This window comes from Kogia breviceps, chromosome 2, assembly GCF_026419965.1.
Source record: "Kogia breviceps isolate mKogBre1 chromosome 2, mKogBre1 haplotype 1, whole genome shotgun sequence".
Lineage (NCBI taxonomy): Eukaryota > Metazoa > Chordata > Mammalia > Artiodactyla > Physeteridae > Kogia > Kogia breviceps.
In genome coordinates this window covers 192,862,715-192,879,003 of record NC_081311.1, presented here as the reverse complement: position 1 = coordinate 192,879,003, position 16,289 = coordinate 192,862,715, and the positions used below count along the sequence as shown (strand labels likewise).

The 16,289-nt window shown below is 45.0% G+C and overlaps 1 protein-coding gene and 1 long non-coding RNA gene across 5 annotated transcripts in view; one reads left to right on the top strand and one right to left on the bottom strand.

The window, feature by feature from the left end:
• Positions 1-2,490, top strand: part of SP110 (SP110 nuclear body protein) — a 49,233-nt gene extending 46,743 nt beyond the window's left edge. The window contains exon 22 of one of the 3 annotated variants that reach the window (XM_067027133.1): positions 342-2,490. In XM_067027133.1, coding sequence (XP_066883234.1) covers positions 342-389 — 48 coding nt within the window. In that variant the 3' untranslated portion in view covers positions 390-2,490. The remainder of the gene's footprint in view (positions 1-341) is intronic. The other 2 variants (XM_067027131.1, XM_067027130.1) reach the window with 2 other exon arrangements.
• LOC136793634 (uncharacterized) overlaps positions 1-16,289 on the bottom strand; it is a 69,566-nt gene that overhangs the window by 28,006 nt on the left and 25,271 nt on the right. For both annotated transcript variants that reach the window (XR_010839242.1, XR_010839243.1), the window contains exon 2: positions 11,300-11,420. This is a non-coding gene — a long non-coding RNA (uncharacterized lncRNA). The remainder of the gene's footprint in view (positions 1-11,299; positions 11,421-16,289) is intronic.

Below are 16,289 nucleotides of genomic sequence, written 5' to 3'. Positions count from 1 at the left end.
ATACCTCATTGCAGTTTTGATTTGCATTTCTCTAATAATTAGTGATGTTGAGCATCTTTTCATGTGCCTCTTGGCCATCTGTATGTCTTCCTTGGTGAAATGTCTATTTAGGTCTTCTGCCCATTTTTTAATTGGATTGTTTGTTTTTTTGATATTGAGCTCCATGAGCTGTTTGTATACTTTGGAGATTAATCCTTTGTCTGTTGTTTCATTTGCAAGTATTTTCTCCCATTCTGAGGGTTGTCTTTTTGTCTTGTTTATGGTTTCCTTTGCTGTGCAAAAGCTTTTAAGGTTAATTAAGTCCTATTTGTTTATTTTTGTTTTCATTTCCATTACTCTAGGAGGTGGGTCAAAAAGATCTTGCTGTGGTTTATGTCAAAAAGTGTTAGCAAGCATCATACTCAATGGTGAAAAACTGAAAGCATTTCCACTAAGATCAGGAAAAAGACAAGGATGTCCACTCTTGCCACTCTTATTCAACATAGTTTTGGAAATCCTAGCCATGGCAATCAGAGAAGAAAAAGAAATAAAAGGAAAACAAATTGGAAAAGAAGAAGTAAAACTGTCACTCTTTGCAGATGACATGATACAATACATAGGAAATCCTAAAGATGCTACCAGAAAACTACTAGAACTAATCAATGAATTTGGTAAGATTTCAGGATACAAAATTAATGCACAGAAATCTCTGGCATTCCTATGCACCAACAACGAAACTTCAGAACAGAAATTAAGGAAACAATTTACCATCGCAACAAAAAGAATAAAATACCTAGGAATAAACCTGCCTGAGGAGACTAGAGACTCGTACTCAGAAAACTATAAAACACTGATGAAAGAAATCAAAGATGACATAAACAGATGGAGAAATATACCATGTTCTTGGATTGGAAGAATCAATATTGTGAAAATGACTCTACTACCCAAAGCAATCTACAGATACAATGCAATCCCTATCAAACTACCAATGGCATTCTTCATAGAATTAGAACAAAAAATTTTACAACTCGTATGGAAACACAAAAGACCCCAAATAGCCAAAGCAATCTTGAGAAAGAAAAACAGAGTTGGAGGAATCAGGCTCCCAACTTCAAACTATACCACAGAGCTACAGTAATCAAGAGAGTATGGTACTGGCACAAAAACAGAAATATAGATCAACGGTACAGGATAGAATGCCCAGAGATAAACCCACACACATATGGTCACCTAATTTACGACAAGGGAGGCAAGAACAGCAAGACAGCAAGAGGCAAGACAGCCTCTTCCATAAGTGGTGCTGGGAAAACCAGACAGTTACGTGTATGTTCTAATTTCATATACAAGAATGAAATTAGAACACTCCCTAACACCATACACAAAAATAAACTCCAAACGGATTAAAGATCTAAATGTAAGACCAGACACTATAAAACTCTTAGAGGAAAACATAGGAAAAACACTCTACTGCTTTTTGAATCAGTTCCACTTTTATATTTTTCTAAGAAGTCATCTACTGCATTTATTGTTTATAGTTGGTCTTATTTCTATCATTATATTCTTTCTCTTTTGAATATGTTCGTATTTTTTGTCTACATTTTCTTTGTTTTCATCTTCTTTTCTGGAAAGCATTGTAACAGTAATTCTTCTATTTACCTGCAAGTTTTCCAAATGTATTTTTAATTTATTCTTCCAATGTCATAGCCAAAAATAAAATATTTTAATGTGCCACATATTTAAGCCAAGGTGTGTCACTTTTGTACCCACCAGCTCCCTAATTCCTGTCTGTCCACTGTATAATAATATGGATATTCATTATCATTATTAATTTTTCTGTCTTTTACTCTGTATTAATTATTTTAATTTTATTCAATTATTTGTGTCATTATTTTGCTATTTTAATATTATATAAAAATTATAATCATGTCAAATATCATATAACATAATTCAAAAGCAAAAATTAAAAATTTGTGTTATGATAATCCATATTCATGAGAACAATATTAATGTTTTCTGTTCTTACTACTTAAGTTTCCCCACTGGTCTTTTCTTGCCATGGTATCTCCATACTTCCTTTTTTGATCCATCTTTGTGTTGACTGAAGTATGTCTTTAAGTAATTTTAAAAGAAGAGTACATGGTTGGTGTGTTTTCTGAGTCTCTGCATATTTCAGAATGTCTTCTGTTGTTTTCATTAACTAACAACATATTGCACTACAATATATATTTTATCACAACTTCTCATCTTCAAAATGGATTTAGACTTTGTTCCCCTGTCTTTGAGCATTTTGTTCTACAACTCTAATGTCTGAGTTCAGTCAGAATTCTGTTTCTTTGCTAGTGTGTGAAAATGTATGAAATTCCCCCTTTATCTTTGTAATTATGTGTTTAGTTATTTTTGACAGAATAGGATTCAGTGTAATATTCTTACCGTTGATATTGCCTGGCACACTGAGCCTTTTCAATATACATATCTGGTTCTGTTTTCAGTTCCATTAAATCTTTCTGATCCATTTGTTCTGGGCTTACTTTCAAGAATATCCTTTATCCATGCTCTGTCCTCCCTATTTATCATTTTAAAATAGAGAAGATATTTCAGAAAGCACTCTTCCTCTTAGGCCATTAGTATGAGACTTAAATATACTAACTGAAAACAATTGCAATTCTATGGTCAATATTTTAAACCTAATCATCTTTTAGCATTTTAATAGTGCTAATTGGGGGCTTCCCTGGTGGTGCAGTGGTTAAGAATCTGACTGCCAATGCTGGGGACATGGGTTCGAGCCCTGGTCCAGGAAAATCCCACAGGCCACGGAGCAACTAATCCCGTGCGCCACAACTACTGAAGCCCGTGTGCTCTAGGGCCTGCGTACTTCAACTACTGCGCCCGCGTGCTGCAACTACTGAAGCCTGAGCACCTAGAGCCAGTGGTCCGCAAGAAGAGAAGCCACGGGCTTGCCTGGTGGCGCAGTGGTTGAGAATCCGCCTGCCGATGCAGGGGATACGGGTTCGTGCCCCGGAGCGGCTGGGCCCGTGAGTCATGGCCGCTGAGCCTGCGCATCCGGAGCCTGTGCCCCACAATGGGAGAGGCCACAACAGTGAGAGGCCCGCGTACCACAAAAAAAAAAAAAAAAAAGAAGAGAAGCCACCACTGTGAGAAGCCCGCACACCACAATGAAGGGTAGCCCGCGCACCGCAACGAAGAGTAGCCCCTGCTCTCCACAACTAGAGAAAGCCCGAGCACAGCAATGAAGACCCACCGCAGCCAAAACTTTTAATAAATAAATAAATAAAAATTCGAACTCCCTTACTCTTGTTCTAAAAAGAAAGAAGAAAAGAAAAGCACAAACACTATTCACTTTGCCACTGTGGAATGACACCTGAGATAATGAAATCCAAGGAAGCCATTGTCTTACACACTTTTCCCTGGTTCAGGGGTCTGTTGCATCTCAGGAGCCATTTAGAAAAGGGAGTACCCCTCAGTGAGGCCCTCCCAGACTGGACTCCTCGGGCCATGTGCCAACCGGCATCCTAGCTGGATAAAACCAGAGCTAGGACACATTGGCACTGGAGACACCTCGCCCCACGAGCAGCCACTGGCATCTGATTATATACGAAGAGGTTGAGCAGAGACGCCATAGGAACTCTTCCTCCGTCACCCAGATGTCACACGGAGGCCAGTTTTCCAGAAGACAGCACGGGGGCCTCAAGCAAGAACTCAGTGGCGAGGACAGTGACCCAGACCTGGACATAAGGCTTGAGGACCAGCAGGAAGGAGTGACTGCATGTCCAGAATGTCAGCTGATACCAGAACTCATCTGTCCCGCCGCCCTGGGACAGTGTCCGTTTAATGTGGAGTGACTGTTTGACACGCCAAATGCCGTAGCAACTAGGGGGTGGAATGAGGCCGAAACATCCTTTTTTTCACAAGGGCAACAGTGAGGTTCTCCAGGCTCCACAGCCCTGGGGCAAAGGCAGAGCAACCAGGCCCTGCGGTTGCATTGTTCAGATCCAGGGCTGCAACTGTGCCCAGCTGTCGAGGTGCGGATGGAGGGGCTGCCTCAGCTGGCCCTATGAATAGGTTCTGGACTGATTCATGGGCCCATGAAAGTGCCCTGGGGAGCAGGGGAGCCCAGTCTCTCTGCCCTCAATCCGGTGGGTTCTGGCGGCCAGTGAAAGGGCCTTCAGGTTCACGGGCACATGTTAGTACTTACCAGACGTAAGAGATGCCGGAGATGCCCCGGCACATCCTGAGGGTAGGAGTATTCCACTGTGAGAAGCACATCCTCTTAAACAGCAAGACAGAGGACTGGTCCTCACATGAAGCAGGCGGGCCACCCCTCGGCACCTACAAGCGCCAACGCAGCCTAAATTTTCCCAGACGCAGCCAAAGGGCAGATCTGGCTATTTCTGTATCTGCACCGTGACCCTGTTTTTTTTTTTTTTTTTTTGCGTAGCCAGTGCCTGATATCAACGCCATCTCAGTTTCCAGTTGCTCAAAGCAGTTTTCCCTGGACCCTCTAGCCCTGGTTCTGAGCTCTTTGGAGAATTCGGACAGAGCAGAACGCAGAGAGCTTTTCCTACTCCCTCTGGGAACCCAGCAGGCTCTCTGGTTGGTGCAAGGCTGCCCCACGACCAGAGCGCAGTGTGAACCCTCTCCGGAGGCGCTAGGAAGTAAAGCTCCTGCAGGAACTAGGCACTAGAAGAAGTAGTGAAGGCGTTTAAGGGGGCAGAGGTGCTCTGAGAGGCTCTGTAATTGAGCATCCGGTAGCAGGAAAGCCAACCAACGACTTGTGCCCGGTCGTCCTCAGATTAGGTGAGCTAAGAATAGCCAGCTAGACTGTCCTGGTCAGGCACACGCTTGGGCCTGTGACATCTAAGTGGGGATTTCCTTACGGTGACAGGAGGGCCCTTCTGTCCTTTACCACAAGCTTCCAACCCCACAGCTAGCAAAACGTAACAACGGAGGTGTGACAAGCAACGTGGCCAGAGAGACAGCCGTGCAATCCAGTTTTTCATTTAAACGGGTTGGGTCCGGCGGTAGGTCCACCCTGAAGACGGCCCGTGGCATCCTTAGACTTGGATTCTAGAAGCTCTCATTTTTAAGAATGTCCCACGAGACCTGCTCTCCAGGAGGCTGAAAGGTGGGATCTGGTGAGGAAGCTGCACCAGTAAAGCGGTCTTTGGTCCCAATAAAGTAAACTTGACCAGATGGGGTTTGAAGAGGGGTCCCCTGAGATGGCCGCCCATCTGACTGTCCCCCGTTGAAAGGGTCCACGGACCACCGCTTCCGAATCACCAGGGGGCTTGTGAGGATGCACATTCCAAGGTCCCTGGTCCCGGCGGAGAATGTCTATGATGGAGCACCAGGAAGTAGTGTTTTCAACAAGTTTTCTAAGTGACCCTTTTCTGCCCCGATTCAGTTTGGCGTCCATTTTCCTAAGATAAGACTGGTCTTTATCTTTTGACGAAGGAACAAATCTTAACCAACGTATCCGTGGTGCCAGCAGTAGCGGTGGAACCTGCAACTTAATAGCGAGAGCTGGCTCAGCGCCCTGTTTGTGGTTTGGTTGATTTTGTGGTTATTTTGTTTAATGTTTTGTAGTTTGCTTAAGCATTTATTTCAGTATACTTGGTTTTCAGAATTAGTTAGAAGAGAAGAATGAAACCATTTGCAGAAGAAAAAACTAAACCAGGAAGAGAAAGCAGCTGAGAGTGAGGAGGAAGCGAGGGCTAGAAGAAAAGGCAGCCCAGTGGGCCAGACTGGGGGAGGGGGAGGGGCGGAAGCATATGAGAGCGGAAAAAAAGATCATTCATGAGCAGCTGTCAACAGGGCTTCAGAAAGATGGATCTTTACGATGTTTTACTGTGGGTCAATCTCAAGAGACTTGAGATGTTGACATTCATTCTGAGGCTTTTTTTGGATGTGCGGCTGGTATCATACTCGCATGTGAAATCACCCTGAGGTGGCCGCCAGGCACCCCTGTTATCTGTGGCCTACAGGCAGTTATGATAAACAAGGAAGTCAGAATATTGACAGGTCCCGGGGTAGAAATGTTTTACTGCAGTGGCTGCACGGGGAAGCAAGACGTAAAGACAGGAGGGGCCCAGAGCCGAGGACCAGAGGCCCCAAGGAGGCACTGAAGCAGCGACGTCTTGACAGAAGCACTGGTGACATCCACCCTCTAGGCACCAGATGAGGAGAGGAGACAGGAGCTGGGGGTTGCACCTAGTATAACCACCTCTTCAGTGCTTCAGAGGATCAAGTTCCACTGTCTGGGCTTTTCAGGGGGTGAAGTGGGGATGGGAGAGGAGGAACACTGTAGCAGGAGAGGAAAGTGGGAGGTGATGTATGGGGGGGGTCCTACTCTAGGCTTCAGCTTCTGTCCTAAAATACGTAAAATCAAAGCACACCTTACCCTGAAGAACTCATTTCCTTCTGACACCCACTCCTGACCCCCAGGCAAGATTCATAGTTCTATCGAAGTGGCAGAGTCCTTCTACTTAACTTTCTTCTCTTTATGGAAGTCATTTCTTGAGAACCGGTAAGCCTGGCTTGGGCGAACAGCACTGCCTCCAGTGCTGGAGTATGTCAAGTTTTCCATCACTGACAGATGACGGAGGCTGCCCAGCCCCAAATTAATCATCCCAGTTTCTCAGAAGGGAAGAAACATCATGCAGTCCAACCATGTATGCAAAGTGCCTGGCACGCAGTGGCAGCTCAAGAAAGCTAAGGCATTGCCATCCTGGAGATCAGCCAGAGCTCCTTGCCCTTGACCTGTGAGTCCCAGGGCCTCCCCCACCACCCTGCCCATCAGGGGCCCATGGAGCTGAGGTCCCATCATGCTTTCGCCCAAGCACAGCACGAGTGACCAGCTTCTGTCATGCTGGCCAGAATCCACATCCCCCGCTGAGCTCAGGCCGGGGCACCTCCAAAGAGAACAGGGACCCCAGCCCAGGGGACTAGGGACTGAGAGAAGCTGCAAGGGTGGAATTCCTGAGATTGGCTGCCTCTTGTTCTTCATTTTCCTTTAAACCTTTTTTTTAAAGGGGCGAAAGGGCAAGTTTTTCTCAGAGACATTCACAGCCAGGCATCATCCCTGCTGGCTTCTGACCCCATCCCTCCTCCAACGCCCCCGGGGGTGGAAATTCCTGATCTATCCCGAGGTCCAGCCCCGGTGACATTCCAGACCAGGAGCCAGAAGACAGCCAACAACCACAGCCTCCAAAGGGCTGGCCCCTGATTGGCTGGCTCTGCCTTTAAGTGACACACACGGAGAGCGGCGCACACGTCCCCACCTCGCTGGAAGCCACCATTGCCCATGTGTGCAATAGCCTTCCTGTCTCCCTGCTCTGCACTGCCCGACCCCAATCCCAAAGCCCTTCCCCAGGCAGCAGCCAGTCTGCTCTTATCTACTCCGCCCACAGGCTGAAAGCCCCAGGGTCCTCATGGGGGTCCCTCCTCTCATCTTCTCCCCTTGGTGGCCTTTCCGCTTCTCACTCCTCCTCCTCCAGCCCCCTCACTGTGCCTGGAGCACCAGGCCGCCCCTGCTCAAGGCCTTTGCACCAGCACGTCCCTGTGTCTAGAAGGTTCCTCCGCCTGGAATTGTCCGTGGTTCACTCTCCCATCCTTAAGGTTTTCGCTCAAATGTCACTTTTTTTGTTTGTTTTGTTTTGCGGTACGCGGGCCTCTCACTGTTGTGGCCTCTCCCGTTGCAGAGCACAGGCTCCGGACGCGCAGGCTCAGCGGCCACGGCTCACGGGCCCAGCCGCTCCGCGGCATGTGGGATCTTCCCGGACCGGGGCACGAACCCGCGTCCCCTGCATCGGCAGGCGGATTCTCAACCACTGCGCCACCAGGGAAGCCCATGAATTGAATTCTTTTTTTTTTTAAAAAGGAAAAAATATTTTAAAGGCTGAGCAGGTGTTAGGGTCTGCATCGTGTCCCCTCCACCACCAAATTCAGATGTTGAAGCCTTAACCCACAGAACCTCAAAATGTGACTGTATTTGGAGACAGGGTCTTGAAAGAGGTAATTAAGTTAAAATAAGAACATTAGGGAGGCCCTTATCCAATCTGACTGATGTCCTGTGTCCTTGTAACAGAGGAGATTAGGACAAAGCGAGAGAGAAAGACCCTAGAGGTGTGTATGTTCAGAGGAAAAGCCATGTAAAGAAGCAGCAAGAGGCCTACCATCTGCCAAGTGGTTGCTGGCAGAAGGCCAGTGAGAAAAGTGGATACTTCCAGAATGGCCCCTAAAACCCTTCCCAAATGATCAGACCGTCTCCTCTCTCACAAGACACATGCCACCTTCTCCTTACACATGTCTTCCCCTTTGCTCTAATTGTGGCCTTACTTCTTTAGTACTTCAAAAATCACTCCACTCTGTGAAGCTTCTGTGATCACCTCTGTTATTCTCCTCCAAGCGGGCAGGAAGGAAGGGAGGGAACTGGTGTTTACTGAACGCCAGGCACTTGACATCAAGAATAAGCACTTCCTAAATAGTAGCTGTGAGTGTTCACCATCTGGAAACAGCTCCCACGGGTGGCGTGGAGAACCGGGTAAAATCACAAAGCCTCTGAAGGTATATCCTGTGACTTCTGAAGACAGAAAAATTACATATTTTGCTCGTGAGTGCTTTCCCAGGCGGTTAACTTTTGTGTTAACCTGCTCTTTTTTATAAAAAGGGGAAGTCGTCAAGCTTCCTTCCCCAATTTTTTTCTGACCAAAACTTTGATCTACAGACATTCTTCTAAGCACTCTTAGGATTCCTTAATCTAGAGACACACTACCTTGCTTTAATGAAACATGGCCCTTTCTTAATGCTCAGAAACACTTCTTAAAAAACAACGTGCACCACACACCTACGGTTAATTAATCTTCGACAAAGAGGAGAGAACATACGATGGAGAAAAGACAGGCTCTTCAGCAAGTAGCGCTGGGAAAGCCTGGACAGCTGCATGTACATCAGTGAAGTGACCGCACTCCCTCACACCATACACAAAAATAAACTCAAAATGGCTTACAGGGGGCTTCCCTGGTGGCGCAGTGGTTGGGAGTCCGCCTGCCGATGCAGGGGACACGGGTTCGTGCCCGGGTCCGGGAAGATCCCACGTGCCGCGGAGCGGCTGGGCCCGTGAGCCGTGGCCGCTGAGCCTGCGCGTCCGGAACCTGTGCTCCGCGATGGGAGAGGCCGCAACAGTGAGAGGCCCGCGTACCGCAAAAAAAAAAAAAAGGCTTAAAGACTTAAATATAAGTCATGACACCATAAAACTCCTAGAAGAGAACATAGGCAAACAATCTCTGACAAAAATCATAGCAATATTGTCTTAGGTCAGTCTCCCAAGGCAAAAGAAATAAAAGCAAAATTAAACAAATGGGACCTAAGCAAACATAAGCTTTTGCACAGCAAAAGAAACCATCAACAGAACAAAAAGACAGCTCTCGGAATGGGAGAAAATATTTGCAAATGATGTAGAAACCAAACTTATGGTTACCAAGCTCTTAAATCCATGAGCTGGGGATACTCATTAACCAACACAGGCCAAGGCTCTGATGTCAAGGAGCTTACACAATCCTGAATCTTCTGACAGTTACCTGGCAGGTAGTAAACAGATGGCCTTTCTCCCTTCCTGCCTATTTCTCCGGATGCCAAAGATCAGTACGATGTCTATAAACCGCCAAAAGCAAACAGCAATCTGTATGTGGCTGAGCAAATGACTCTCAATATTATTTCTCAGAATCTGAGAGGATTTTGTCTTTGGTCTATTCGTTTCTAACAAAAGTTCACTTTGTAGCATTTACTTTTGAAATATGCTAAAGCTATTTTAATATTACTTTGTTGCAATTACTAAGCTAGCTGAAAGTTAATTTACCTGTATATGATTTTAGTATTATTAAAGCTTATAAAATAGCACAAAACAGCCAAGATGGTGAGTTTTGTGCTTTGCTAGTATGCAATCCTCTACTCCATAGGCAGTGGTTTCCTTTCACGCACAGTTAAAATAGTGACCCCATCCTAAGGGACAAGACACACCCTTTCTGTCTCAGTCGACCATGCCTGGCTTTAGCAGCAAACTGGATGTTTTATCAGCACAATCTTGGCAAAATTGAAATCAGCAGATTCCATGAAGCACTTTGGTTTTCTCTCTCTGACTCAGCATTAGGCTTATCATAAACTTTCTATCAGGTTGAATTTCATTTCCCCAAATTAAAGTACAATTTAATTATAGCTGTTCTTACTAACCTTTTTTTTTTAAATTTTTTTTTTTTTTTTTTTTGCTGTATGCGGGCCTCTCACTGCTGTGGCCTCTCCCGTTGCGGCGCACAGGCTCCGGACGCGCAGGCCCAGCGGCCATGGCTCACGGGCTTAGTTGCTCCACGGCATGTGGGATCTTCCCGGACCAGGGCACGAACCCGTGACCCCTGCATCGGCAGGCGGATTCTCAACCACTGCGCCACCAGGGAAGCCCTTACTAACCTTTTTTATATGATGTGACTGGTTTTATTGATGGAAAAGAACTCCCTAAGTTTTGAAATCTAAATATAATGTACATCACTTGGTTAAGTATCCCTACCTTTATTAGGTATCTTTGCACCATTCATATTATACATGTCACACAAAATCAACCCTCTAGACCTAAAAACTATGATTTTAAACAAATCTTATAAGTGAAAGTGAAAATTCATGGAGCACCTTAACCTTTTGCCTGCTCTGAGAACTTGTACTTAGCACATAATTGATTATTAACTTGAATTTTTACTCAATTATTGTATAATTGATTTCTGTAAATTGTCAGAACCTATATATTTATAAAGTCCCTTTTGCAGGGATATAAGTCCACCTATCACAGCAAAATTTCTATTACCATCTGAATGGACTTGCATTTGTCCATAGCAAAGTGCACTTATACCAAGTTATTAAATTCATGGTTATTTTCATTAGCATTTATATTTGCCTCTTAGAATTGGTATAGAATTTTGAATCACATTTATGGAGCAAATGGCTATTTCAATATTTATCCTTGTAATTATCTTAAAATATGACCATATATTTATCTTTTTATTTAAGGGACTTATTCCCAAACAGAAAATATATTATTGTCATTAATGTTACCTTTGCAAACATTATTTGTAACTGTATTTTGTATTTTTCAAAAGAACTTACATTCTAAGTATTGGTGACAAAGAAGATTATTGACTTTGAAAACCCCGATCAAAAAATTTATAGTCAGAATTTTAAAATTCATGCTGATACCCCAGTTTCTCCATTTACACATTTACTCATTCATTCATTCAATAAACATGAATCGGGTACGTACCACATGGGTGAGTCTGCAAAGATGAGTGAGACATGGCCTCTGTCATCAAGAAATTTAGTTTGTTGACTTGGAAGCGGGACCAGGTATGACTGTTCATATGCTGGTATCAGTTATGAGAGAGCTGGCAAAAAGAGAGAGGAGTCTCAAATATTTTAAATTGGAGAATATATATGAAAGTCACAAACCTTTAGAATAAAGAAAGGTGAGTTCCTTTCTCCTTCTCCCAAGAAGAGGATCTGGGGAAGGTATTCTTCCTTCTCTTGCATGAAAAATCAGGGCAGGAGATGTTGCGATCAGGGCAGTACAGACAAGGGGCTAGCAGGAGAAGCCTCCTAGGAGAAGTAAGGCCATCGAAAACCCTAATAAGGCTGTCTGAGAAAGACAGAAGGTGGTAAAGAAGCCCTCTAGGAAGCCACGACTGCGCAAAAAAGGCTGGCCCTGTGGAGAGGAGGTGAGGGCAAATCTGGTCAAGACAAATTTCTAGATGATGCCTACAGCAGGAGAAACAGTCAAGAAACTATCTAATTTAAGGAAACATATGTGTTTGAAGCGTACAGTTAGCTAGATCCAGATACTGGCCAACTTTGGGGTTTGGCTCAAATGACTAAGAGTCTTTCAAAGCCATCAAGATGGTGACGCAGAGTAGCTATCTCATCAAAGGACAAAGGAGCCGTCATCACAGGGATTCTCCGTGTACAACACAACTGGATGAGTCCAAGGGCAGGATGCAAGGCCTCCTGCGAGGTGAGGGTGGGCCTTAGATAGGGAAACAATGGCTGAGATGAATAAAACCCAGTAGTGGTTCCCAGCAAAAGCACAGTTGTGCCACTCTGGTCTAGTGAGGCTTGCACCAGCACTCAAAGAACCTTCCAAGAGAACTCTAAACCGTCCACATGCATGGGCTCCACAGAGCCATCTATGGGTTCCTTAGCTGCAGCAAACTCTAGGATCAGGCTCACATCACCATTCCCTGGTTATCGCCAATGTTACCTAACTTGTTTCAAACTGTCAGCCTGCCCTGATCTCAACTGTGTGTTTGCCACTTAGTTTAGGTCTTGACTTTCTAAATTCCTGGTCTCAAAACACTGAATATTATTTCTGGACGATCCAGGACTGGGGGCCACATGCGGGGCCACATGTGCTTGTGGGGCGCGGCAAAGCGTTGCCGCAAAGCAGGATAGAAAAAGCTGAGTCATCCATCCTGTAGCCAGTGCGCATGCGTTGAGATATGCTAACAAGGTTTTAGAGCAGTAACCAGTCCGAAGGCGACGTGTAGCTATGCTTTCGATATGAACCAGTCAGAGACTTGCACAGTACCCCGAATCTTATATAGGCAGCTGCCGCTAAGGCTGCGGGGTCTTCCTTCCATCTTTCCTTAACCAAGCTGTACTCCAATAAAGTGTGATACGAGAAGAATCTAGCGTGTGGCGACTGTTATTCTGCTGGTCAGACGCAGCTCGCCATATGTGCTTTCTTCAGGGTCGTCAGAATGGCGCCATGCAATTCCCCACCTGGACCCCAAGGAAATGGGACCTGGTCAGAAGGCAGGTACACCTGTTAGAGGAAGTGCGGTCTCCAGACCAGAGGATCATAGGTGATGAAAGACATGAGCCAAAAATGAGTGCGGACGAGACTGGAGGCTTCAGTTTGTGTGACCAGAGCTCTAAGAATCCATATAACCCAAGAGGGCTATACTGTGTCTAGATGGCCCTCCCAGAAATGATACATCCTATCCTAAGACTTGCAGATGGTTTGCTGATAGGATTAAGGTGCCTCTTTGTATAACACCAGGAGGTGACTAATTTGATCCTGGAAATGTAATCCATGGAAACCATTCAGTATATTTGTAGGTTCAACAGAGAGGATATTGTAATAACAGCTGAAAATAGAAGGATGTTTGTTCCCTGGGAAGCAATGAAAAGCAAAGACCAACACCGAGGCAGCAAAGGGGCCTTGATTAATGTAATGTCCTGATCCACTGAACAGGTACCTCCCACAAGCTGAGAGATAGTCACGAGCCTGCCACAGTATTTTTGCATTCAGTGAGTATCTACCACGTGCCAGAGTACTGTGAAAAGTGTCTGTAGTTAGTTAACTGGAAAAATAAGGCAGAATCCCTACATTTGCAGAGCTTACAGTCTTTTAGGGAAGACAGATATGTAAGCAAATAGTTTCAATACCATGAGTTAAGTGCTTTAATTCAAAGTGTCATGGGGGGCTTCCCTGGTGGCGCAGTGGTTGAGAGTCCGCCTGCCGATGCAGGGGACGCGGGTTCGTGCCCCGGTCCGGGAGGATCCCACATGCCGCGGAGCGCCTGGGCCCGTGAGCCGTGGCCGCTGAGCCTGCGCGTCCGGAGCCTGTGCTCCGCAACGGGAGGGTCCACGGCAGTGAGAGGCCCGCATACCGCAAGACAAACAAACAAATAAAAAAACAAAGTGTCATGGAAACCCAGAGGAGGGAGTCTAATCTTCCCAGAAGGGTCGGGAACCTTCGATTATTCTAGATGCTGTGAATACAACATTGAACAAGACGAAGTCCCTCCCTGCATGACGTTTACATTCTGATGGGGGAAGTGGATGACATTACCAGGAGAAACTCAGAATGGTTCCTTCAGGCCATCCAATATCCACCTTCTGGCTTCATTTCCTCTCCCACATGAATATTCCTGAGACCAGAGTGCCCTGACCTCTCAGATGGGAGCATTTTGATCTTTTTGGTAAGTACAGCTCTCATTGTGAAACAGAATTGCCAGCTCATTGCTTACCATCACAATGGGATAATTTCAGAACTGCAGGATCAGATCAAATCAAGTTTCTGAAAATGCAGAGCTAAGCATCAGTTTCAAGCAGAAATAAAAGTGAGACGTAGGATGCCCAGACTCTGCCATGAGAACCCCTTACCTTCCTTTACCAGGGGAGGTCTTTTCTGCCAGTAGAACAACAAGCTCTCTTTTCCAGGAAAAAGTATGCGGAAGAGCAGCAGGAGCTTTTCATGAACAGAAGGAAGAACTCCCATTACCCGGCATCTAACAGCAGTGAACCCAAGGACTTCAATTTCTCCCAGGACCCTGAGTCTTCAGACCTGGGGCCCTTTCCGTGGTGCCTGCAGCCCGTGTCGCCCTGTGAGTCACAGTGCAGAGAAAGCCAGGGACTCTCTAGGGTGACCACTTCCTGAAAGAACACTTAGGGCCATCTGTCCAAGAAGAAAGTGGGACAATGGGGGGGCCAGCGCCTCCCCTTCTGCACACAGAGGTCCTTCTACAAAGAGACGCATGCTCTCTGCGCCTCTTGTGGGGTTTGGGCCCCACTTCATGGTGTTTAAAGGTGACAAGGAAAAACATCTCTAGAGAAAGCTAAAATGTTTCCCACCTTAACATTTGGGGAAAACTCTAGCCACTGGAACCACTGGTCTTAAATCAGATTAGCCTTCAAAGATCTCCGATTACATCTTTAGAAATGATCACAATTTCATAACAGAGGCGAGAGAAAGGCAGTTAGAAACTTCTGCAAAGCACTGGTGGTACCACTCTGAAAACTCGTATTTCCTGTCTGCCAGCATGTCTGCTTTAAATCTCTCCAGCAGTTAATTACATCGCAAGCGTTACACACCAGCTTTGCCTCATATTTACACCTTTCATTTTTAAAAGTTATTCAAGTCGTACACGTTTGTTATCCAAAATGAAAAGTGCAGGCAAACATAAGGAAAATTTTAAACTCCCCATATTTCCGCCACTTGAAAATAACCACTGTTGGCACTTCAGTGTACATCCTTCCAGCCTTTTTTCTGTGTTTAGGTGGATCTTAGGACGAGCTTCTCAACAGCCATTCCACACCCACACCACTGTGGAACATCCATGCGGTTTTGTTGGGAGTCAGCCACGCTGAGCCCCTGTGTAGATCCTGATTTGGCTAAACTAAATTAAAATAAACTCATGCTCTTGCCACAGTGTTTTAGGGACCAGCACCTAATCCAGACCTAAGCCAATCAATGCGAAGCACTTCCCTGGCCACCCGGAAAGTCATGTGATCAAGGTGATCCAATCAGAGGAAAGCTTAGGACTCCTGCCGAGGGGCGGGGTGGAGGACGACACCCCAAAACACTCACTCACTCCTTCTCTGGGTTTGGACTCAGAGACCTGGGAGCTCTTGGCAGCCGTTTGCCTCCAGAAGACAAACAAGCTCTCAGGTGAAGCAGACGCTTCAGAGGCAAAAAAGAGATAGAAAAAGAAATCAGGTCTTCAAAGGGTTTTCTGAGATGCTAAATTAAGCTAACACCAAAATCTGTCTTACTTCTGGAGTTGCTGGTTAGATGAGCCAATAAATTTGCTTGTTGAAATCAGTTTAAATGGAATTTTCTGTGACCTGTAACTGAGTGTATCCTAAACGACTCATCTCGATATTTTTATAAAAATGGGGCCATATTGAGCATACTGTTTATAATTTCCTGTTTAAAAATACATCATAATCATCATTCGTTTTCAAGATAAAGATACTTTTACAAAATTATGAATTGCTTCAGAGTAACCCATTGTTATGAACAGACTTTAAGTTATACGTCTAATCCCCTATTGTGAGGCGTTTACATCATTTCCAGGTTTTTCCATATTGTATCAACATAAACAATTCTGTGTTGAGTCTCCTAAATATTAGAGAACACACTTATTTCCTTCAAACACATTTCTAATGTAGAATTTCTGAGTCAAAGAATGTCCTTTTTAACAGATTTTGGATTCATATTGCCAGATGGCTCTCCCCAAAGGTTATTTCAATTGTATTTCAACCAACAGAGCATGAGAATGCCAAAAAAACTCCCTCACTCCTCCCAGCCCAGAACCCCAACATATATAAAGTTTCAACACAAAGTCTCTATTTCATAAATGGTAACCCATTGCTGATTTAATTTGCATTTTTAAAAACCATATACAGTGTTTGGAGGTTTTTTCCATATATTTATTTGCTTATTATATTTCTCCTTTTCTGAGAGTTGCCAC